This window comes from Acinonyx jubatus, chromosome A2 (genome assembly GCF_027475565.1).
Source record: "Acinonyx jubatus isolate Ajub_Pintada_27869175 chromosome A2, VMU_Ajub_asm_v1.0, whole genome shotgun sequence".
NCBI classification, from domain to species: domain Eukaryota; kingdom Metazoa; phylum Chordata; class Mammalia; order Carnivora; family Felidae; genus Acinonyx; species Acinonyx jubatus.
In genome coordinates this window covers 32,784,319-32,805,450 of record NC_069383.1, presented here as the reverse complement: position 1 = coordinate 32,805,450, position 21,132 = coordinate 32,784,319, and the positions used below count along the sequence as shown (strand labels likewise).

Below are 21,132 nucleotides of genomic sequence, written 5' to 3'. Positions count from 1 at the left end.
GCTCAGGTCACAGTTTGAGAGTTCGAGCCCTGCACTGGGCTCTGTGCTGACTGTATGTATGGAGCCTGCTTGGGATTCTGTCTCCCTCTCTCTGCCCCTCCTCCACTTGCTCTCTACCTCTCTCCCAAAATAATGTTAATAAATTTAATACGTTAAAATAAATGTTAAAAAATTTAATTATCAGTTCTCATCAATAGCATATGACACAACTGATCTCTCTCTGTTCTCTGATATGCTCCTGCAAGATTCCCTCTTGCTCCCTGGTCACTCTTTTATGTTGTTCCTTTGCTGGTCCCTTCACATTTTCCATTTTCTTAATGATAGAGTGTTGCAAGGCTCCTTTCTCTTACTTTTTCTGTCTGTGTTCACTTCCTTAGTGATCTCATCCAGTCCCATGACTTTAAATATCATCTATAAACTGCTGACTCTCAGATTTATGTATCCAGCTCGTACTCATCTCTGGAATTCCTGCTGACTTGGCATCTCGACACAGATATCCTAACAGACATCTCCAATTCATAATTCCAAAACGGAATTCCTGATCTTCAGTAGCAAAATCTGCTTCACCCACAGCTTTCCCACCCCCCCCCCACTTTGACAGGTGATGGCCACTCCATCCTGCCAACTATTCAGGCTGAATACCTTGGGGTTATCCACAAATCCCTTCTCTCTCTCATACTGCAGGTTCAATCCATCAGGAAGTTCCACTGGCTCCACCTTCAGCTGAAGGTCGAGAACCCAACCACTTTCCACCACCTCATCTGCGACAATCCTGGATTGAGCCGTCACTGTCCTCTCTCACTGGAAGACGACGCCAAGGGCCTAACACGTCTCCCTGCCTCCGCCTGTGACTTCCTACGTCTACTCTCAACAAAGCAGCCACAGATACTATGGAAATGTACATCAGATCCCATCACTCTGAAGCTCGAGCACGGAGATGGTTACCTTACAATGACCTACAAATTTCAGCCAGATCAGACCTCCACCCCCATCCCTTCTTGTAACTTCTCTCTCCTTGCTCATTCAAAACCAGCACTCTGCCCTCCTCACAGTTCCTCAGACATAGCAGGTATGCTCCTGCTTGAGGACCTCTGTCCACGTGATGATGTTCTCCCTGGAAATCTCTTACCTAAGGTATTGACATCGTTGCTCTGCTCACCCCCTTCAAGTGTTTGCTTCAATGTCTTACAAGGGGGCTCTTCTGACCATTATTTTAAAAACTGAAACCCAGGGGCTCCTGAGTGGCTGACACTTAGTTTCAGCTCAGGTCATAATCTCACGGTTTCATGGGTTCAAGCCCCACATCAGGCTCTGTGCTGGTAGTGTGGAGCCTGCTTCGGATTTTCTCTCTCCCTGCCCCTCCCCAACTCACACACTCTCTCAAAATAAATAAATAAACTTAGAAAAAAAACAAACATGCAAAACCCAAGCTGAAACCCATCCTCATATGCCCAATCCTCCCTTAGTCTTTTCCGTAGCACATATCCCTGTCTCACATACCATATAATGAATTACTACTTATGTTTATTGTTCATGTTCTGTCTCAATGTCAGAATGTAAGGTAAAAACAAATTATTGATACAGTTGGCTGATTGGATGGATTGATAATCTCGATATAAGAAGTCATAATATTTTGTACAATCTGAAACTCCATATTCCATAAACCCACATGTGAACCTTTCAGAACATGTCCTGAGGAGTATACATTCTTAGAGCTGGAAGAGACCCAAAAGATCATCCATTACCTTCACAGACAGGTAGGCAACCAGGGGTTGAGAGATAACCAACTTGCCTACATTCATCTGATCAGCTGATGGCAAAGTACCCAGCCATGACTCTTCATACCCTATTAGTCTCATGTCTTAGAGACACAATCTAAGTCAGAAGAGCAGTAATTATTTAAACACTGTCCAAGGTCATTAAAATACAATGAGGATCTAGCATTATTCTATTTAAGATTTTTTTAAATGTTTTTTATTTACTTTGAGAGACAGAGAGAGTGAGCAAGCAGGAGCAGGGGAGGGACAGAGGCAGGGGAGAGAGAGTGGGGGAGAGAGAGAGGAGGAAAGAGGGAGGGAGAGAGAGGGGGAGAGAGAGAGGGGGAGAGAGGGATGGAGGGAGAGAGAGGGGAGGGGGGGGGGGAGAGAGAGAATGAATCCCAAGCAGGTTCACACTGTTAGAGCAGAGCCCAATGTGGGGCTCAAACTCAGAAACCATGAGATCATGACCTGAGCTGAAACCAAGAGCTGGAGGCTTAACTGACTGAGCCACACAGGTGCCCCAAAGATCTAGCATTATTTTAATAGCAACTAATTCTGTAAAAAGCCATTCTACATGGAAAAAAATAATTACCACATTTATAACCGATAAAATGTTTTTGTAGTTACTAGGGTTCAAAGAAGGCTGAGCAGAGAGTAAGAAAACCGTAGCTGGATTAATCTTTTCCCATCATGCCAGAGGTGCCAGCAGTGTGGGTGAAGAAGGCACCAAGCTGCAAATGGCACTCACTCAGATTCTCCAGCAGATGCTTGCAGTCATCAGTGGCGACATCGTGCGCGGTCCGATGGCACTTATCTTTTCTTTCTGGCTCAAGCCCTCCGTGCATACACAAGATTTCCAGGCAGTTCTAGAAAGGCAAGAGCTCTATTACATCATGTCCAAATGAATAAACTCAAATGAAAAATCCAAGGGAAAAGTCATTTGCCTGTAACGAGCAAATCAGAAATTCTCTGCCAGACATCGTATTTCAATTCCAGCAATCCAAATACACACATTAATCTACACACTGGCTCAAAATGGAAAGCAAAGAGTGTGCTTCATTCAAATGTGAATCACAGGACCAAAACACTGCTCCACAGAACAGCCTCTTAGGTTTCAAGAGAAAAAGAACAGATTACTAATCATTCATGCTGCAGAATGAAATTAAGAAAGAAATTGGCTTCAGCAGACAGTATCCTTTTATGGTAATTTGGCAATATAAAGCCAAAAGACTTTGCTATAGGTGGGTGCTCCATGCTGTATTCTAGACAATGAACTGTTTCCCTAGTCATGTAAGTGCAGGGTTCCGATTGTAACAACTCTTGTCTCACGGTCCTCACAAGCACATTTATAACTGAGATCTTACACTTTTATTTTTTTATATGAAAAATATGAACACCATGTTGATTGAGTTTTTAGAAAAACATTCCCAATATATTGAAGTTATGTGCTCTCTCTTTTTCAGCTCTTTCTTCTATGTTGCTTCAGGAAGTCCCCATCAAAAAGTATCAGTAACCTATGAACTGAAAACTCTTAGTTCTCCAAAATTTTTCAAAACAAAGTAAAGACAATATATGTACAAACATTTTCAAGTAAATAACTGCACAGCAAGAAATAACATCAGGATATTTATTAAGGACCTCTGCTATATCAACTTTTACTACTTGATGATTTGTTTACTTATTTCCCACCAGAATAAGCACAGAACTGAATAGAACAGAAACCATAAAAGGAAACAAACATCCAAATAAGCAATATCCTTCTCATCTCTCCCCTGCAAACACGCGTTTGCGCGCGCATGCGCACACACACACACTTTGGGCTGATTTCACTTCTGACAACAGTAAACCAGGTAGTCTGAAAGTCTACGGATTTTGCTGTAAAACATCACTTTTCTATTTTATAAAACACAAAACACACTTTTCCCTTCCTTTATGTAAATATTTTTATTGGCATACACTATCCTCATAGAAAAGTACACAAGCTTGAAGAAGTATCACAAAATGAACATAACTATGTAAGGAGCACTCTGGAAGCCTTCTGTATGTTTCATCTAAGTCACTAGCCCCACCCTTCTCCCCCTTGGGTAACTCCTAGGATGATTTCTAATATCAGAGACTGGTTTATCCAGTTTATAAACTTAATATAATTGGAATCATACTGCAGTTTCACTTTTATATTTGGCTTTTCATTCAACATAATGTCTATAAAATTCATCCATATGCTGGGACTAAGCATAGTTTATCCTTCTTTTAAAAAATTACTGTGGGATATATGAACGTACCACAATTTACTTGTTAATGGACATCTGGGCTCCACTATGGACATTCTAGTACACATCCTTTGATAGACATATGTACACATTTCTGTTGGATCTATGTACATAGTTAGACTGTTGGGTCACAGGATATGCATATGTTGCTCTAGGTCAGTATATACTGCAAAGAGCTTTTAATAAGTGGCTATACTAAACTCCACTCCCACCAGGAGTATGTGTGAGTTCCAGGTGCTTCATATTGCCCCCCAAACACACTTTATATATGAATTCATAAACAAGTACAGAAAATCCCCTAAAGGTCAAAGAGAGAGAGAGAGAGAGAGAGAGAGAGAGAGAGAGAGAGACAGAGAGACAGAGAGAGAGAGAGAGAGAAAAAAAACTAAACCACAAATTAAGTGAAATTTGAATAGGAAGCCAGTGCTGGTCTGAGGGCAAAGCTAATGTAGGCAATCTTTTCAGATGCTGGGGAGATGGGAGAGTAGGTCTTTGGACCTCTAAAATGGAGGAGTTGAACCAGAGGTATGCCTGCAAAGGGAGTGGACAAGAACATTGGTTTCTCACTGCCCCTGCTTAGGTTGGAGGGATCTCGTCTAAAAATTGTAATCGAAGTCTGTTTTTCATAGGTGAGTCTGGGGTTCAAGTTCAAAACCTCCCTAAGACAAGAAATGAGCTCAGAACAAAGTCAAATATATAAACAACAGTTCTTATCAAACTGTTATGACTAATTTGTATAATACCAGCAAATGCATCTGATAGTAAATGAGAAATTCAGAAATGTTGATTTAGAAATTAATTTTAATGAGAAATTAAGTAGGATACAATCTGAGCACTAATCTTTGTGAATTCCCAGATAAGAGATAAAAATGATACATTTATTATGCAAGTTAGTACTTGCAACAAAAGCAGGTAAGAGTCAAAACAGACCTGGATCCTAATTCTGCCAATATAAATGATTTTATCTATGCTTTTTGCTAAATCATTTAACATTTTTCTGTTTCAATTTCCTTATCTTTATTTAAATATCTAGATTTCATATAGCTGTTATGTGACTTAATGGAAAAGATGCATAAAAAGCTCACATTCTTGGCTTGCACTAAGCTCTCAATATTTATTAGCTGCTGTTATTATTATAATCAGTGTAATAATCACCAGTTAGAAATATTCAATTAAATGGTGAGGAATTACAGCACATCAACAAATGTCACTGATATCAATATAATTCTAGGTGATGCTATTTCAAATTATAAAGGGAAATAATAAAGGATTCAACCAAAATTCCTTTTTTTGTTAGTTAATTTATTTTTTGAGAGAGAGAGGGAGCAGGGGAGGGGCAGAGAGAGAGGGAGAGAGAATCTCAATCAGGCTCCACACTGTCAGCACAGAACCTGATGTGGGGCTCAAACTCACGAACCATGAGATCATGACCTGAGCCTAAATCAAGAGTCAGATGTTAACCAGCTGAGCCACCCAGGCTCTCCGCAACCAAAATCTTGAAGATTCTTTTACCTCAGACCTTCAAAGTGGGTTGTATATAGTTTTTATTCTACTCAGGTAGGTCAGTGGGCAAGAATATAAGCAGTGACTGTCTCTATGAGGAAGATGTCGGTCCCCATGAGGATAGCAGGAGATGCATATCCAAACCCATTACAAGTGTGAATTCTATGCCATGCTGGCTCCATGGGGAACACGAAGAGGTTGAAAGCCTCCACCCAAATGACACTTTACAAGCACCACCATAGCAATTACTTGAGTGCATAGTAAGTTCCAGGCACAGTTCCAACACTTTGCAAGTACCTAGTGCTCACTAATCCCCACACTTTAAGGAAGAGGAACTAAGCACTCTACCAGGTGCTCTGTTAGAATTGAAGGTGGGAACTATGAGTAAGGTAACAGTTCTGCTTCTCATGGAGGACCACAGGGTGTAATACAGTCATGGGGAGAATGGCACTGAGGTGATGTCCCAAGTTGTACTATGTGGAAAAGGAGGGAAAAGTGGAGAAAGGAATCTAAGCTCTCTCCGTGATGGACACCATTTGTGAAGAGGATAAATGCTATGACGCCAGTCACTGCTACTGGAAAGTAGCAGAGGGAGTCCCAGGGGCCTAAACCAGGCAAGAGGTTCTACCCAAGTGATGTTGAGCAAGAGATCTGGATGAATGGATTTAAGCTAAAGTTCTACTAATTATGATAGAGATACATCTGTTATAAAAGAGACTTTAAAAAGCAGTGGTTTAAGCTTAATCTTTCCACTCACATCCCACTTGCCAGAACATAGGTAGGTGGACTCATTACCTGCAATGAAGGCTGGAGAATGTGGTCTTTATTTTGGGTGGTCATGGGTCCAGAACTCTGCAGGATCATCATAGGGGAAGGAGAAAGGTGATGTTGAGGGTCAATGACCCATCTCTGTCATGACCCTTGAAGGAGAGTGGAGAAGCAAGGTAGAAGTGCCAGGGAGACTAAGTAGAAACCCCAAGTCCAAAGAGCTTGATATACTACCAAAGTCAAGGAAGGGAGCTGGGAATCTGACATTGGGCAGAGGGAGGGAGAGCACAAGCAATCTGCAAATGCACAGGTGGGCCAGTGTGGGTGCTGGGAACACCCTTGGGCTGTGGGTGTGCCCACTGCCTTACCAGGCAGGGGAGTGGGAGGCTGTTAAAATGGGAAATAAGCAAGAAGGTAAATTTAGGGGAGAGTGCCCAAAGATGAAGACAATCAGAGTTAGCTGTGAAGGGCTGAGTTGGCATGAAGATATGTTTTCTGTAGGCATAAGGATATGCTCAGGTAGCAAAGTGCCATGACAAGCTTGATTCTGAAAAGCAACTGGTGCATTTGGAAGATATACTGGAAAGGAGGGTGATAGCAAGATCGGTAAGAAAGAACTGTAATAACAGTCCATTCACTCATCAATTCAGCAAATACTCAGTACTTGCAGGCCAGAGACTCTGCTGGACACAGTGCATACAAAGATGGAAAAGTGATTTTTTTGGGAGGAGGTGGAAAGAGAGACAGGCATGCAAGCACTCTAAGTGAAGTGTGGAAAGGTGCCCTGGGAACACCTAGCTTCTGGAAGCCTGGATTTAAGCTGAGAGGTTTTCCAGGCAGGGAAGGGTCAGGACAGGAGAAGAGGCCATTTGAGGTAAAGGGAACAGCAGACACAAAGACAGGGAGAGAAGAAAGAACACACGATGTTTGCACAGCAGCCCAGCAGTGCCTGCTTAGAGCACAGAACACATTAGGGGAGGAGACAGGAAGTGTCTCTGTGGAGTGAACTGAGTCCAGATCAGGAAGGGACTTGTCTGTCATCATAAAAACCTAGCACTTATCCTGGAAGTGATAGAGCCTTGGAAAGATGCTGAGCAGGGAAATTACATGAGCAAGTTCCCCTGTCTGAAAGGCCCCTCTCATGGCAGGCTAACGGAGTAGAGAGACGGCAGATGAGGAGACTGGCGGAGTCTGCACAAACTCGGACAGTGGACGAGGAGGGCTCCCCCAGGGTAGTGCCTACAAGATATGGAGGAGGCAACATATTCAAAATTCACTTGTGAAGGAAAAAAATCTGGAGTTGTACCAATCATCTAAGTTCATTAAGTTAGTAAAAAGATGGAGCAAGTAAACACAAATGCCAGGTGATGGTCCTGCATTAAGAAAGAAGGGATGTAGCAGACTGGAGGAGGACAAACATGGGAACCCAGTGACGCAGCCACGTGGAGCTGTGTGATGGAAGCAAACATGAATATGATGGTCAGTAGGGTTACCATACAACTGCCCAAACTGGTAAAAGGGGGGAGTAAAAGGGGGGAGCTATTAATAATTACACTAGGATGACAGGCATAAATGGCGACTGTACTGGGCAAAGGAACTTTGCTGCTCTACTTATCAGCCCTGTAAACTGTGTCCCTCCTGAATAAGACCTTATTGGATAAAATCAGAAAATGAGTAGGTAGGGCTAAAGTTAACATTTTGGAATCTCTATAGATTATAACTGGGACAAAGTTATACATATATATATATAAATATATATGTATTCTTTATATGTATATGTATGTATATATATATATATATTTTATATATACATATATATAAAAGGTACAAAGTGTGAGGAACAAAAGGGTCAAAACCCAGATCCATGAAAGATGTTAGTGGAAAACACAGAAGAGTCCATGTCTCAGGTGAGGGGTGGAGCAGGACTCTGGTTGGCTAATTTAGATTAGAATCCTTTCGGGGCGCCTGGGTGGCTCAGTCGGGTTAAGGGTCCAACTCTTGATCTCGGCTCAGGTAACGATCTCTCGGTTCATCAGATCCAGCTCCACATTAGGCTCTCTGCTGATAGGGTAGAGCCTGCTTAGGATTCTCTCTCTGCTCCTCCTTCACTCGTGCTCCCCCTATCTGTCTCTAAAAATAAACAAACTTAAAAAAATAAAAATAATTCTTTAGGATCCTATCAGTTAATCCGTCCTGCTCAAATTAAGCAAGGACGCAATACTCCGCACTGAACATTCTGGAATAAATGTCAAAAAATAACAGTGTTCCCTTTGTTTACCAACAGCTGAGTCAGTCTGGCTTTTCCAAAAATGTTTTTATAAAAGTTAAGGGGAAAAAAGGAAATAATCATGGAGAATTAAAAACACAAAAACAGATTCCAAAGAACAGATTTCTACTTATCATGAACAACATTCTAGCTCCAAAGAGTTGGTCCAACTTCATAGATATCTTATCTTTCTTCTTTCCTAGCCATCTACTCAACCACATGTGACAAAGAAGAAATTAGTGACTCCTATCATCTTTTTCTCTGCAGCCATGACCCAAGGAGAGGGAATCTAAATCTTGGGGCCCCATGTGGGCCTCTATACTTGAGACACACACCTCATCCAGACCACCCAGACAGGATGGATACTACTGTGTGAGAGGAAATGCCTGATGCTCTCTGGCTAAATGTATCAGGCACAACAGAATCCTAATACAATATATGAATGGCCTAAAGATGGTAACACAAGGTCCACTGCCTGACCAGAGGACAGCAGGCTTGTTCATCCTACAAGATGCCGGAAATAAATGTCTGGAAGACAGGCAAAAAAAAAAAAAAAAAAAAAAACCCCAAAAAAACAGGTGTGAAGATTCATGAGTTCAAGCCGTGTGATAGGCTCTTTGCTGACAGCTCGGAGCCTGGAGCCTGTTTCAGATTCTGTGTCTCCCTCTCTCTCTGCCCCTCCCCCACTCAGGCTCTGTCTCTGTCTCTCTCTCTCTCAAAAATAATTATTTAAAAAATTAAAAAAAATATATAGGACCAGACAATTGTAAATGGAGTGTGGGAATTGCTTATGGTTAAACAAAAGAGAAAACCTGGTCATCGAGTTGGAGTGGAAGTGAGGAAGGGGCAGTGTTCTGGAAGCAGAGTCTGCATTAATAGTAAACATGTTAACCCAGAGAGACTAAGAGCCTGAGTGACAGGAAGCCACCAGCTTTGGTAATACACATAAACTAGAATTATAATTGGGAGGACACACACAGTCCTCCCAAATAATCTCATTGTATGGGAACCTCAACAACAGAGATACCAAATTCATAAAATGTTCCTAATAGGTTTTACTTGACATGTAAAGGGCTCATGACACCAGACAGTTTCACTAAGAACTCTTCTTTCTATTCGCCCTGAGATAAAAACAAAGGTTTGTGCTCAGTGATTAGTCACAGGCCAGCTTTAGAGAGAGGTACTCCTATTACCAAACACTAGATAGTGATTTGTGTAAATTGCTTAACCACTGGGAGAAAGACCAAGGACTAAAGTGGGAAAAGCACTGATTCGGGAACTGATCTTCCATGAACTGATCTTAGGAAATTAGGTATACTATCTTCCGAGACTTGATTTTTTCATCTGCAAAATGAAGGGGTTGGCCTGGGTGAGGTATGTCCCTTTGAGCTGTGAAATCCCACAGTTCTTTACTGAATGGCACAAGAAAACTGAAGTCATCTTCTTGGGTAATGACATACTATTACCTTACGTAGCTCAGACACATATATGCTGCTCTACAGAGGAAAAATATTCATTTTTTTAATCTACTGTGGTCATGATAGAATCTTTCACCTACATGATGATTAACTCAGAATTGTAATTAATTTTTTCAGAAAATTAGTCTTAGCAACTAGGTGTAAATGAATTACCTCTCTGGTGAACTATCTCAGTCAGGATATGAACACTGTATCAGGCCAACGATGCAAAAGTACTTTCTAATACCTTTGATTAGGAAGGAAGGCAGCATGGTACAGTGTGAAGATAATGAAATCAGGCAATCTGGGCTTCATTCCCAACTTCTCTCTACTACTCCCTTCAGGGTTTAAATGTCCTAATCATAAAATGAAGAGGCTAGACTGGAAGGTGAAATATCCATTCCAGGGCTAAAAAAAAAAAAAAAATCATTTTAATCTATGATTTTACTCAGCAGTGTGTGAATGTTGTCAGTCATGATCACTTTTAAAAACCTCTCTTTAAAAATTTATCTTATGCCTCTTAAAGAGAATACAGGAGGAGTCTATGAGAGAAAGTGTCCTCTTCCCCTTTGCTCAACAATGACCAAGTATCTACATGCACCAGGGGCCTGGGGATCCATGAAGATACCATCCTTGATCACAAAAAGCAGCAGGACTAATAAGGAGTTTATAATAAAGGAGTTGAGCAGCAACACAAGTGCCCTACCCTGCAGGGTAACTCACCCTAGGGAGTGGTTTTTCTCTCTCTGCCTAGCTTGAGAGGTTCAGCAGCTGAACATTCTGGATCAGTGATGCTCAGGTTTTCTTTTGTTGGCTTTTTTTTTTTTTTTTTTTTGCCTCCAGGTTGTGTGTGTGCACAACCCCACTATCAGTAGCACCTTGCATTATCTTCAGATTTCCTTGAGGGGGTGGAAAGAGGTTGAAAACAACTCCTTCAATGCACCCTTCCACCATCAAATGAGATTCACGGTCTTAGATTAATGGTGCATTTTCAAATGAAAACTTTTCACATTTCACATCTTTGTCTCTTAAAAACTTTGATGTCATACGTACTGCATCCCATTCAAATCAAGACACGTCTATCAAGTTCACAAAATTTTTGTACTTTTTGTTAAAGCGTGAAATGGAACAAAACTAACAAGCAATACCTCCACAATGAACTAAATCATGCCTTTTTCTCACTTAAAAAAAAAAAAAAAAAGAGGCCCAAAGTGAACAGCTTCTGTTCTAGATCATAATAACAGGAAGTTACCCAACCAGGAGCTCCAAATGCAATTTCTAGCTATTCCCAGAGATCTCCATCTGGATGAACCTCTCACAGCACTTAAATCCAGCATGTCTAAACCCACGTTCTATCTTGTTAATCACAATGACGCCTCTTCTCTTTCCAGGAATGTCATTGTTCTCCTTCGTGTCAGCTCCCTCTTTTCCTGCATCTCATCTGTCTTCAATCCATGGACATTTCTGGTCTGTAATGTGTTTCATTATTTCTACCACTCTCTTCATCTTTCACCTAGTCTCTCTCCCTGCCGCCAATTGTTTCATAACATAATCTTCTTTAAGTTGTTGCTAAAGTAATCATTCAAACTATAGAGCTGATTGTTTTGCTCCTTCGTACAAGACCTTTCAATAAAGCCCCAAAACTCCTTAAAATGTCACTGAAGCCCATGCCATCCCAGGAAGCTCCCAGTCCCATCTTACTTCTCACTACCCCTCATCAGCTCAGCCAGTGTTCAGCCCACTTCCCTGCTCCCCGTCTCTGTTCCCACTGCTCCCAGATCTCAACTACTCTCCAACCTCAGTGATGAGTGGCAGAGTTAACCCCCCCTTGCAAGGCCCAAATCACTCCCACTGCCTCCAGAAACAGCCATTTCTGAGCCTAACATCCCTGAAACTCTGCTTCTTGAAATACGTGCATTGTCTTTTTTCAAAAAACAAAATAAAATTTGCATTTTTATAGTGTTCCAAGCACATGTCCATTCCCATTGTTTTAATTTTTTGTGTTCTCTTATCCTACACTTGTCTTGTATCCTATACTCTTGCCACTGAACTAGCAGTTAGCTAATGGTATAAATATCCCTGCAAATATTAGCTTACACAGTGCCTTGCACTCAGGAGTTTCCTAATAGCTTTCTATTGCTAAACTATATTATCGCTAAACTGATCAAAACAGAAAAAAAAGAAACATGAGTGAATGGCATACTATATTGTTTTCTTAATAATCAGTATCACTTTCTACTCTGATGAGTGAAATCTCGAGCTCCCTCTTACCTACCAGTAAAACAGCACTGGAAGGATGTAAATGAGGCAGTTCAGAGTCAAGGGCATGCATTTCAGTCTTGGCCCTCACTCTAACTAGTACCAAGGCCTTGGCCTTTGAATCAAACAATCCAGTACACTAAATCAACACCAAACTCTTTCTCCTAATTTTACAAGACATAAAAAAAAAATTAAATAAATTTCTGAAATTACTCTCACATTTGCTAAAAAACTCCAAGTACGATTTTTTGAAAAAGTCTCATATATGGTTGACTGTAAATACTACTGGACAGAAAAAAATTCAGTTCATATTGGTAGCTGATCATCTCTTGCAATAGTTTTCACTCAGTTTCCAATCATTCCATTGAAATGCATTCAGTCAATAGCAGACAATGTTGTCACTTATCAAGTTACAACTATGCAATGAGGCCAGCGGCCATGAGACACACCTTAAAACCTTTTGAAGCAGCAATATGGGCAGCGGTCCAGCCTTCTCTATCAGCGTGGTTAATAAGTTCTGCAGGAACAACAGGCTTGGATGTGCCTTCAGGACTCTCTTCTCCTTGATCCAAGTCAAAGACAACCGACTCAGACTCTTCCTCATGCAAAGAGTTTCTGCAAGCTGGTGCTCTATGGTACATAAGAAGCTTGAGGCTGTCCACATTACCAGTGTCTACAGCTGCGTGAACTGGTGTCCAGCCATCCTGAAGATAAAATGACCAGGAGGAAAGGATTGATTACAACGTTAACGTTGAGAACAGTGTTATTTAAAGTTCACCTCTAAATGTTCTTGGGCATGAACCACTGAGCTGGGAAAAGCAGGCATTCCAATCCTGAGTATCATTGATGAGCTGAGTCAAGTTCACTGACCTCTGTCAATTACCATATTTCTCAATGCTATGACTCATGTTTGCTGTTTTGTAAGACTTTCCACTTAACAGTTAACTATTTGGAGTGAACAGGTACTGCCCAGGCTGGTAACTATGGACTACATATGGCAAAACAAAATCTCTATATAGAATACAAAAGAGAATGAGCTTTAGCATAAAGATTTTTAAAAACTTATATCCAAGTAGGGTATTATTAGTAATGTACTAAATGAATGCTGCCATAATCCAGTTTTACTTATAGGGCAGAGTCCTAACTGGTGATCTTAAAGTTTTATGTCAATGAGTCCTGAAGGAAAAATTCTAGATAATAAGGAAAAGGTAGACATATAGGAAAAACAAAGCCAAATAACCTCATGAGGTGTCTATGTGCCCCTATTGAGAGTTCTGGGATTGCAGCTAGAAACTGATAAATGCAAGCTTAGGAAATGTTTCAAGTAAAATTATTAGGCCCATTGTCTAGAATACATTACTGTGAAGCCTTTAGCATTGACTTAGCAGGTTGCTAGAGTTGTTAACTCAGAGCTCTTTCCTAAGGCAGTGGTTCTCAAGTGTAGTCACCAGACCAGCCAGCATCAGCATCACCTGGGAATTTGTTGAAAATGAAAGTTGTTAAGCCTCAACCCAGACCTAATGAATGAGAAACTCTGGAGGTAAGGCCCAGCAATTTGTGCTTTAACCGGCCCCCTGGGTTATTCGGATTCCCTGAAGCTTGACAAGCACTTTTCAAGTGAAAATCTTGGTTCTCTTTCAATCTCTCATTTTTATATAGGGTCTTCCTTTCACTCAAGTACCTGTTTTCATTACATTTTTAAGACTTTCATAAAAGAACAGAATTATTTTGGTGGTTTGTTGTTTGGGCTTTATTTTCCTTTTGGCCTATTTTTTTTTCATGTGGTATTTCATATTGCTATGTTAAAAATCTTTCAGTGAGCTAAAGCACACTTTTTTAAAATAATGGGGTAGAAGGCAGGAGAAAAACAGTAAGCGGTAACAAGGTATGTTTATAGTGAGTCATCTGATCATTTGCTAACGCTTCCCTTGATAAAGTAGATTTTTCTCTGGTTCTGTACTTCATACCCATGAAGTTGACTTGGCTAAGACAAGATCACGGCTGTGCAGTAAATGGAATACCTTATAGTCCTTAAGCATACACCAGAGCTAGGTAAAGCATTTCATGGCTTGTTCTTTGTTGGGCTACAGACACCTTTATTTGGTTTTCAGCCTTAATTAGGCACCAGAGTGTAAGTGCTCTTGACCTTCCCCAGTCAAATCTCTTGACTTTTTCCTAATTTTTATATTACAAAGGCTATGTAATCATTTCTGAAAAACTTTCAATTTACCATTCTCCTTTGATTTCTTATTAAAAGTCATAAGAAATAATTATTCCCTTAAGATCCTCTATCATTACTGTTTATCTCTGTATTTTGGAGCCTCTATACTTCTAATGATCATTAATTCAAAGGGATACATGCACCTCTATGTTTATAGCAGCATTATTTACAATAGCCAAGATATGGAAGCAGCCCAAGTGTCCATTGACTGATGAATGGATAAAGAAGTGAGATATATATATGGAATATTAGTTAGCCATAAAAAAATGAAATACTGCCATTTGCAATGACATGGATGGAGCTTGAGTATAATGTTAAGTGAAATAAGTCAGAGAAAGACAAATACCATATGATTTCACTCAAATGTGGAATTTAAGAAACAAAACAAATAAGCAAAGGGAAAAACAGAAGACAGAGACAAATCAAGAAACAGTCTTAACTACAGAGAACAAACCAGAGGGAGGTGGGTGGGGGGTGGGTTAAACAGATGATGGAGATTAAGTAAGGAGTGCACTTGCCATTAAAACAAAAACAAACAAAACCCACAGGATTTAAGGGTGATCTATAAATTAGATAATGCAGCTTTTTATTCTAGGAAATCTTAAGGATGTTCCCTATGAGAGGAATACACAACACAACCAATTCTCTATTAACAGAAGTAATCCAAGGTTCAGATAACCTTTGGAAATTGAATGCCTATACTTGTCTTTCATTAGGAACATAGGGTAGGATGGTGATTATTATACCTTAAATATTCTAGGAAGCTGCAAAAACAAAACTAAAGTAATTCCTGAGCCCAATGAAGAATGGATCATGATGGAAGTTCCATAACTCCTAAAGCTCACAGAGGGTCCCATCAGAGAAATGGATGTCAGTGTGCACAGGGCAGATTCCTTGGTCTTCAAGTAGTTCACAATGAGTTGATGAAGACAAATTTGGGAGGGCTGACTGAAAAGTTTGTTTCGAATGCATTTCTGTGTACATTTTCTGAGCCAAAAGTATCATCCAAGGACTCTTCCATGCATCAGACTCCAAAAGTCTGCAGTTTCTAAATCTCTTGGACTTTATCTGTGCACCCTGTATAGGAGATAACAGAACTGTGTGGGATGGAGTCAAGAGCGACTTGGGGTCTAGTGGATTTCTACACACAGTGCTTCTAGTTCTGAGGCAAATTAGACAATGACCCTGAACTCTGTGAGGTGCTGCATGATCTTAGCAATAACAAACATCAGTCAGAGGAAGAACAGTGAGCACAAATAACCCTCCTCTAAGTACTGACAATGGGCACTGTCTTGTGACAAAACTCCCTTTTGTTTGTACGTGTTACAACTGACTCCTACGTTGTAATTGATGGTGATGGTGACCATGGGGACGGCTGACATTTGTTTACTGCTCACAATTCCCAGGGCACTTATACCAACTACCTTATGTAGATAAGCTAATTTCACTTTAATACCCTTAGACTCATTTTGTAGAGGGGTCACCCAAGGCACAGAGAAGTAACATACCTTGCCTAAGCTCACACAGCTGTGTGTAGGCATGGTCCAAGCCCAAAAAGGTTTGATTTCACAGCCTGATCTCTCAGGCAATATGCAGCAGTTTTATATCACCACCATTGTCACTACTGCAACAATTGATACTTCTGAGGCTCTTTATACGATGCATCCTGAAAATATATCTAGAATTGGACCAATCCCCACTGTTTCTACCCCTCAACCTTGATCCAAACCACCAGTACTTTTTCCCTGGAGTAAAACAAGATTCCTGCGGCTCTCTCTTCGCAGCTGCTCTGCCACTCCTACAGTTTATTCTCAAACCTGCAGCCAGAGTGACTCATAAAAATGAGTCAGTTCACGTCCTTGCTCTCTTCAAAGCTATCCATCCGACGCCCTTATTCCAAGTCCTTGCCAATGGCCCACAAGGCCCTTTGTGGTGGGCCTCTGGCCACAAAGATCTGCCTGCACTGCTCTCCTGCCTCAGTCCTGGTACCCTGCTCCCATCTCTTCATGGCGCACACCCTTGCTTCCTTCAGGTCTTGGCTCAACTGTCACATTTTCAACGAAGACTTTTCCCACCAACTCCTCTGAAGTAGTGCCGACCCCAGGCATTTCCATCTTCTAAACATCCAGCTACTAACTATTTACTTACTTGTTTACTGTCACCCCTCCTGCCCCATGAGGATATAAGATCCATGATGGCAGGACTGTTTCACATCCTGCTGTCTCTTCTGTCCCTAGCATAGCTAGTGCTCAGGAAGTATTTGTTGAGTGAGCAAAAAGTACACCTCCATTATATCCCCTGATTCTGAAAACAGCCAGGATGCAGGTATTCAGTTTCCTATTTTACAGTGAATAATCTGAGGTTCAGAGGATAAAGGACCAGTTAAGCTACCAGACAAGGCTTTTCATTAGCAGATGCTCAAACAGAAGTCGGAGGTCTGACACTGTCCATATCTGATATCCTAAAAGCAACACCAAGCAGCCTCTATTTTAGTAAAACTTTGGTTTGCGAGCATAATTCATTCCGGAAACATGCTTGTTATCCAAAGCACTCTTATATCAAAGCGAATTTCAAGAACCATTGGCTCAGTTGTGATCATGTGATGTTTGGTATCGTGTACTACTCTTATTGCAAGACACCGCTCGTTTGTCAAGTTAAAATTTATCAGAAATGTTTGCTCATCTTGCAGAACACTTACAGAACAAGTTACTCGCAATCCAAGGTTTTGTCGTATTTTGTTTTTCTAGCTATAGAGTTGGCCGACAGGGTAAATTATAGTACAAAACCCAAAGAACTGGTACTCACTCTGGTTTTTACACTTCGATCAGTTCCAGCTTCCAATAAGAGTTGAATACACTCCTTACTTCCATTTTTACAGGCCAAATATAGAGGTGTCTGTCCTTCATCAGCAGCATGATTAATGTTAGCATCATATGAAATTAATAATTCTACACACCTAAACACAAGATCATGATTAATTACACTAAAACTGGCTGGATTTCTGAAGCATCTGACCAAGATGTTAATTATAGAAAATAATGCTAAAGCAATTCTGTATCTTTCTACATCAATTGTTTATATATATATAATATATTATAGATAGATAGATGTGTATCAATTACTGTGGGTCTTATTTGATGGATACTGTTTTATAGCAAGGCTAGAAGCTATATTTTAGCCACAAATTTACCCCCATGAAAATTTTAAATAGCAGCATTGGTCAAGTGCTAAAACTTGGTTTTGACACTTCTCTGTAAACAACTTGTAAAAAAAAAAAAGTGCTTGCAGTATGTTTAACTAATTTGGATGAATGGTGGAACTGTGGTTGACATATATATTATTTGTGGTTCAAAATCACTTAAACCTTGAAAAAAGACTGCTGAGTCATTCTGAGATTTTCACTTGAGAAAATAATTATAAATAGCTCAGACAGCAGGGCACCATGTGCCTCCACTATAAAAGGCAGCAGGGAGGCAGAGAAAAGGGCTGCCTTGGGGAGAAGAGACAGCAGAGGCTGTCCTGTCTCCTGAAGGGGGACTAGTTTACAAGGAAAAAGACATCCAAGCAGAAACTCACTGCTCTTGAGAATCAAGGAGGAAAGAAATGAGGTAAATTCAAGACTTCGTAGCACTTAGTAACTGGCTAAACACCCAGAGCTTGTATTTGTAAAATCAGATGAGAATAAACGGAGTAAAGAGGGCTAAATCATAATCAAATTAAGAAGTAATTTACAAAAAAAAAAAAAGGCAATTTACACCATATTCATTTATTTACTTCAGATATATGCTTTTCTCCCTGAGCTTTTCTTGAAAATATTTGGTTTATTCATATATATTTAAAACTTAAGTTACATATTGACGTTTGTTTGTATCTCATACACATTTAAAGTAATCAACCCCTAGAGGTCTTCCTTTTTGCAAAGCCAACCATGCCTGCCTTCCTAGGACTCTATAATTTCCAAGTAAGCTGCACTACATATTGCCCAGTGACAGTAAACGTAAAAGCGTAGCTCTGAAGAAAAACTCCCTTCCGGAGGACTCAGGATACATGCAAAACGTAATGGCAAAACCAGTATCTATGGTCCTCAACAATAAGCTCATGAGGTATGCATTAGACATACAGAAAAAATATTATAATTTAAGGATGCATTTTGAATATTTAAGAATTACATTTATAATAACAGTGTGAACCTTACAACCCATATTATAGGAATCAAGAAATATGTTAAAGAACGTTTCTATCAGGATGGTTAGATAAAAAGTTGAAAACAGCTTTACATTCCCTACACAACAGTTCAGCACAGGAAGAGAAAGCAACTTAGTGACATTCTATTTGATTAAACTATGACTCTTAATTTTAAAAAGGCCTGTCTATATTCAACTGACTTGGTAAGCTACTGAAGAAACCTGCTAAACTTAAATGTATTTCCATTGATAGGTTCTTTTAGGCTTCTGCTCTAATTACTTTTAGTATGAAAAGTTACTGCTTCAATTTTTTTTAAACGATAAGACAAGGTGAATATATTGAGATTTAACACTGAATCAACTGCCAATAGGAAGTTAAGGTTATTTTAATTAATATAATTCTAGGATTTTTTTTAAATGTTTATTTACTTTTGAGAGACAGAGAGACAGAGCATGAGTGGGGGAGGAGCAGAGAGAGGGAGACACAGGATCCAAGGCAGGCTCCAGGCTCTGAGCTGTCAGCACAGAGCCCAGAGCAGGGCTTGAACCCAGGAACCTTGAGATCATGACCTGAGCCAAAGTCGGTTGCTTCACCAACTAAGCCACTCAGGCGCCCCTAGGATTTGTTTTTAATGCCATCATAAGTAAAAAAAAAAAAAAAAAAAGCTTTTTTTGGTGTTGGGGTAATGGAAAACAGTGATTAACAGTCTTTAAAACAGAGTATTTTATCACCACATATATGTTGATAGACTATAGATTATCTTCTTTAGAAGCAAGTTCATTCATGTGAGGTTGAAACATAACTTATTTCTCTTCTTTACTGCCCTCATATACAGCTATTTACCTTTTAAGAAAAAGAGCAAATTTAGGATCCTACATTGCATTTAAATCCTCAAATATACTTAATGAATTTATTTGCCAATGGATTTGAAGCACTAGTTTACACATGCAACCAGAACTAAAATATGTGTACAAATTATAAAAAGACTCTTTCCATGGGGGGGGGGGGGGGAGGGAGGGGAAGAATTAAGAGCATCACTTACTTGAAATGTCCCTGAGCAGCTGCGGCACACAAGGGTGTGAAGCCATTTGTATCAGCAGCATTGACTTGGGCTCCTGCATTCAGCAGCAATCTCACACAGTCTATGGATTTTAATAGAAAGCCATTTACATTCCCCATTTAGAGTTATGGTGAGCCAAATTCTAAACGAGCTCTATATAGATGCTAAACTCAAAGGACCTCTCCCATGCACAGTCCATCTGACAACTCCATCGTGGTGGATATGAGACTCCACAGACTATTTTACAGAGAAAGTAGACTCTTTTCCTGAGGATTTTAATGCCCAGACTCACCAACTAAGACATGATATTCGTGTGTGTACGTGTGTTGCTTTGGGAGGAGTTGCTGATGAGTTAAAGGACTGTTATGTGTCAGAAAATGTTTCACCATGTTTTTCTACCAGCCTATCCCAGGAAAGAATGTTATTGGATAGATAGAATTAAATCTACTTACCAAACTGAAATACGATTCTTTGTATTTAAATAGTTAAATTCTCACTTTGTGATATTTAACCTTTAAAATGCTTCTGTGTGGTGGTCATCCTACACTTAATTTCATGGGTGAGGAGATCCCACACAAAGTTACCTGACTCGGGCATAAATATCATCTAGGCCTAATTTTCCTCATGGCATTTACTAGACTTAATTTCTCTACATTAAGGAAAATTCCCACAATGCTTCTGAAGTAAAGAAGAACTTCAAAGTACTTGTAAAACTTCTAAATTCTTCCATTCAGTGCACTTGAACACAGCGAAGCTCTGAAAACTTCTATGAATTACTCAACAATCATGCAGCTTATTTGATTTTGGATTTGCAGTCAAATCATCTTTTTCTGCACTACCATACGTTTTAGTAAATTAGACCACAAAAAACAAGAATCATTCCCAGACTTTGTCAATATGTCATTTGTAGCTGTGGAACTTCTCAGTTCTCTTAAAAAATCCAAATAACTATAAATTGTTCCCACTACAGAACAGTTTCAGACCCATAACCTTCCCTAACTACTAAAATTTGCCCTCACTATAGTATGTGCGAAAGCCCTGTCACTTTGACGTTCACACACAAGTATTTCTAACAGACAAATTGGAGCTATTTTGTGCTGACTAAAGTGATCACAGATGGAAGGCTTTATTCTAAAATGTGCTTTATCATAGTAGACCCAAAATTTCCACATACACAATACATTTCATTGTACATAATACCAAGATTACTTTTTGCTAGCTGCAATAAAATCTTACATTTTTACAGAACTACAATTGGGATTTTTTTTTCAATATTTACAAGGTCTTTGAATCATGTTAAAAAAAAAATTACCCACTACTACCTGTAAGAAAAAAATCAAAACCAAAAGAACATTTTGTTCCTAACAATGGTTACCATTGCTT

General features: G+C 39.9%; 1 protein-coding gene across 8 annotated transcripts in view; it reads right to left on the bottom strand.

Moving 5' to 3' along the window:
• Positions 1 to 21,132, bottom strand: part of CTTNBP2 (cortactin binding protein 2) — a 163,899-nt gene that overhangs the window by 42,706 nt on the left and 100,061 nt on the right. For all 8 annotated transcript variants that reach the window (XM_053218168.1, XM_027075333.2, XM_027075335.2 and 5 more), the window contains 4 exons: positions 19,732 to 19,831; positions 17,310 to 17,460; positions 12,733 to 12,987; positions 2,509 to 2,626 (listed from right to left, as the gene is read on the bottom strand). In XM_053218168.1, the coding sequence (XP_053074143.1) occupies positions 2,509 to 2,626; positions 12,733 to 12,987; positions 17,310 to 17,460; positions 19,732 to 19,831 (624 nt within the window). The remainder of the gene's footprint in view (positions 1 to 2,508; positions 2,627 to 12,732; positions 12,988 to 17,309; positions 17,461 to 19,731; positions 19,832 to 21,132) is intronic.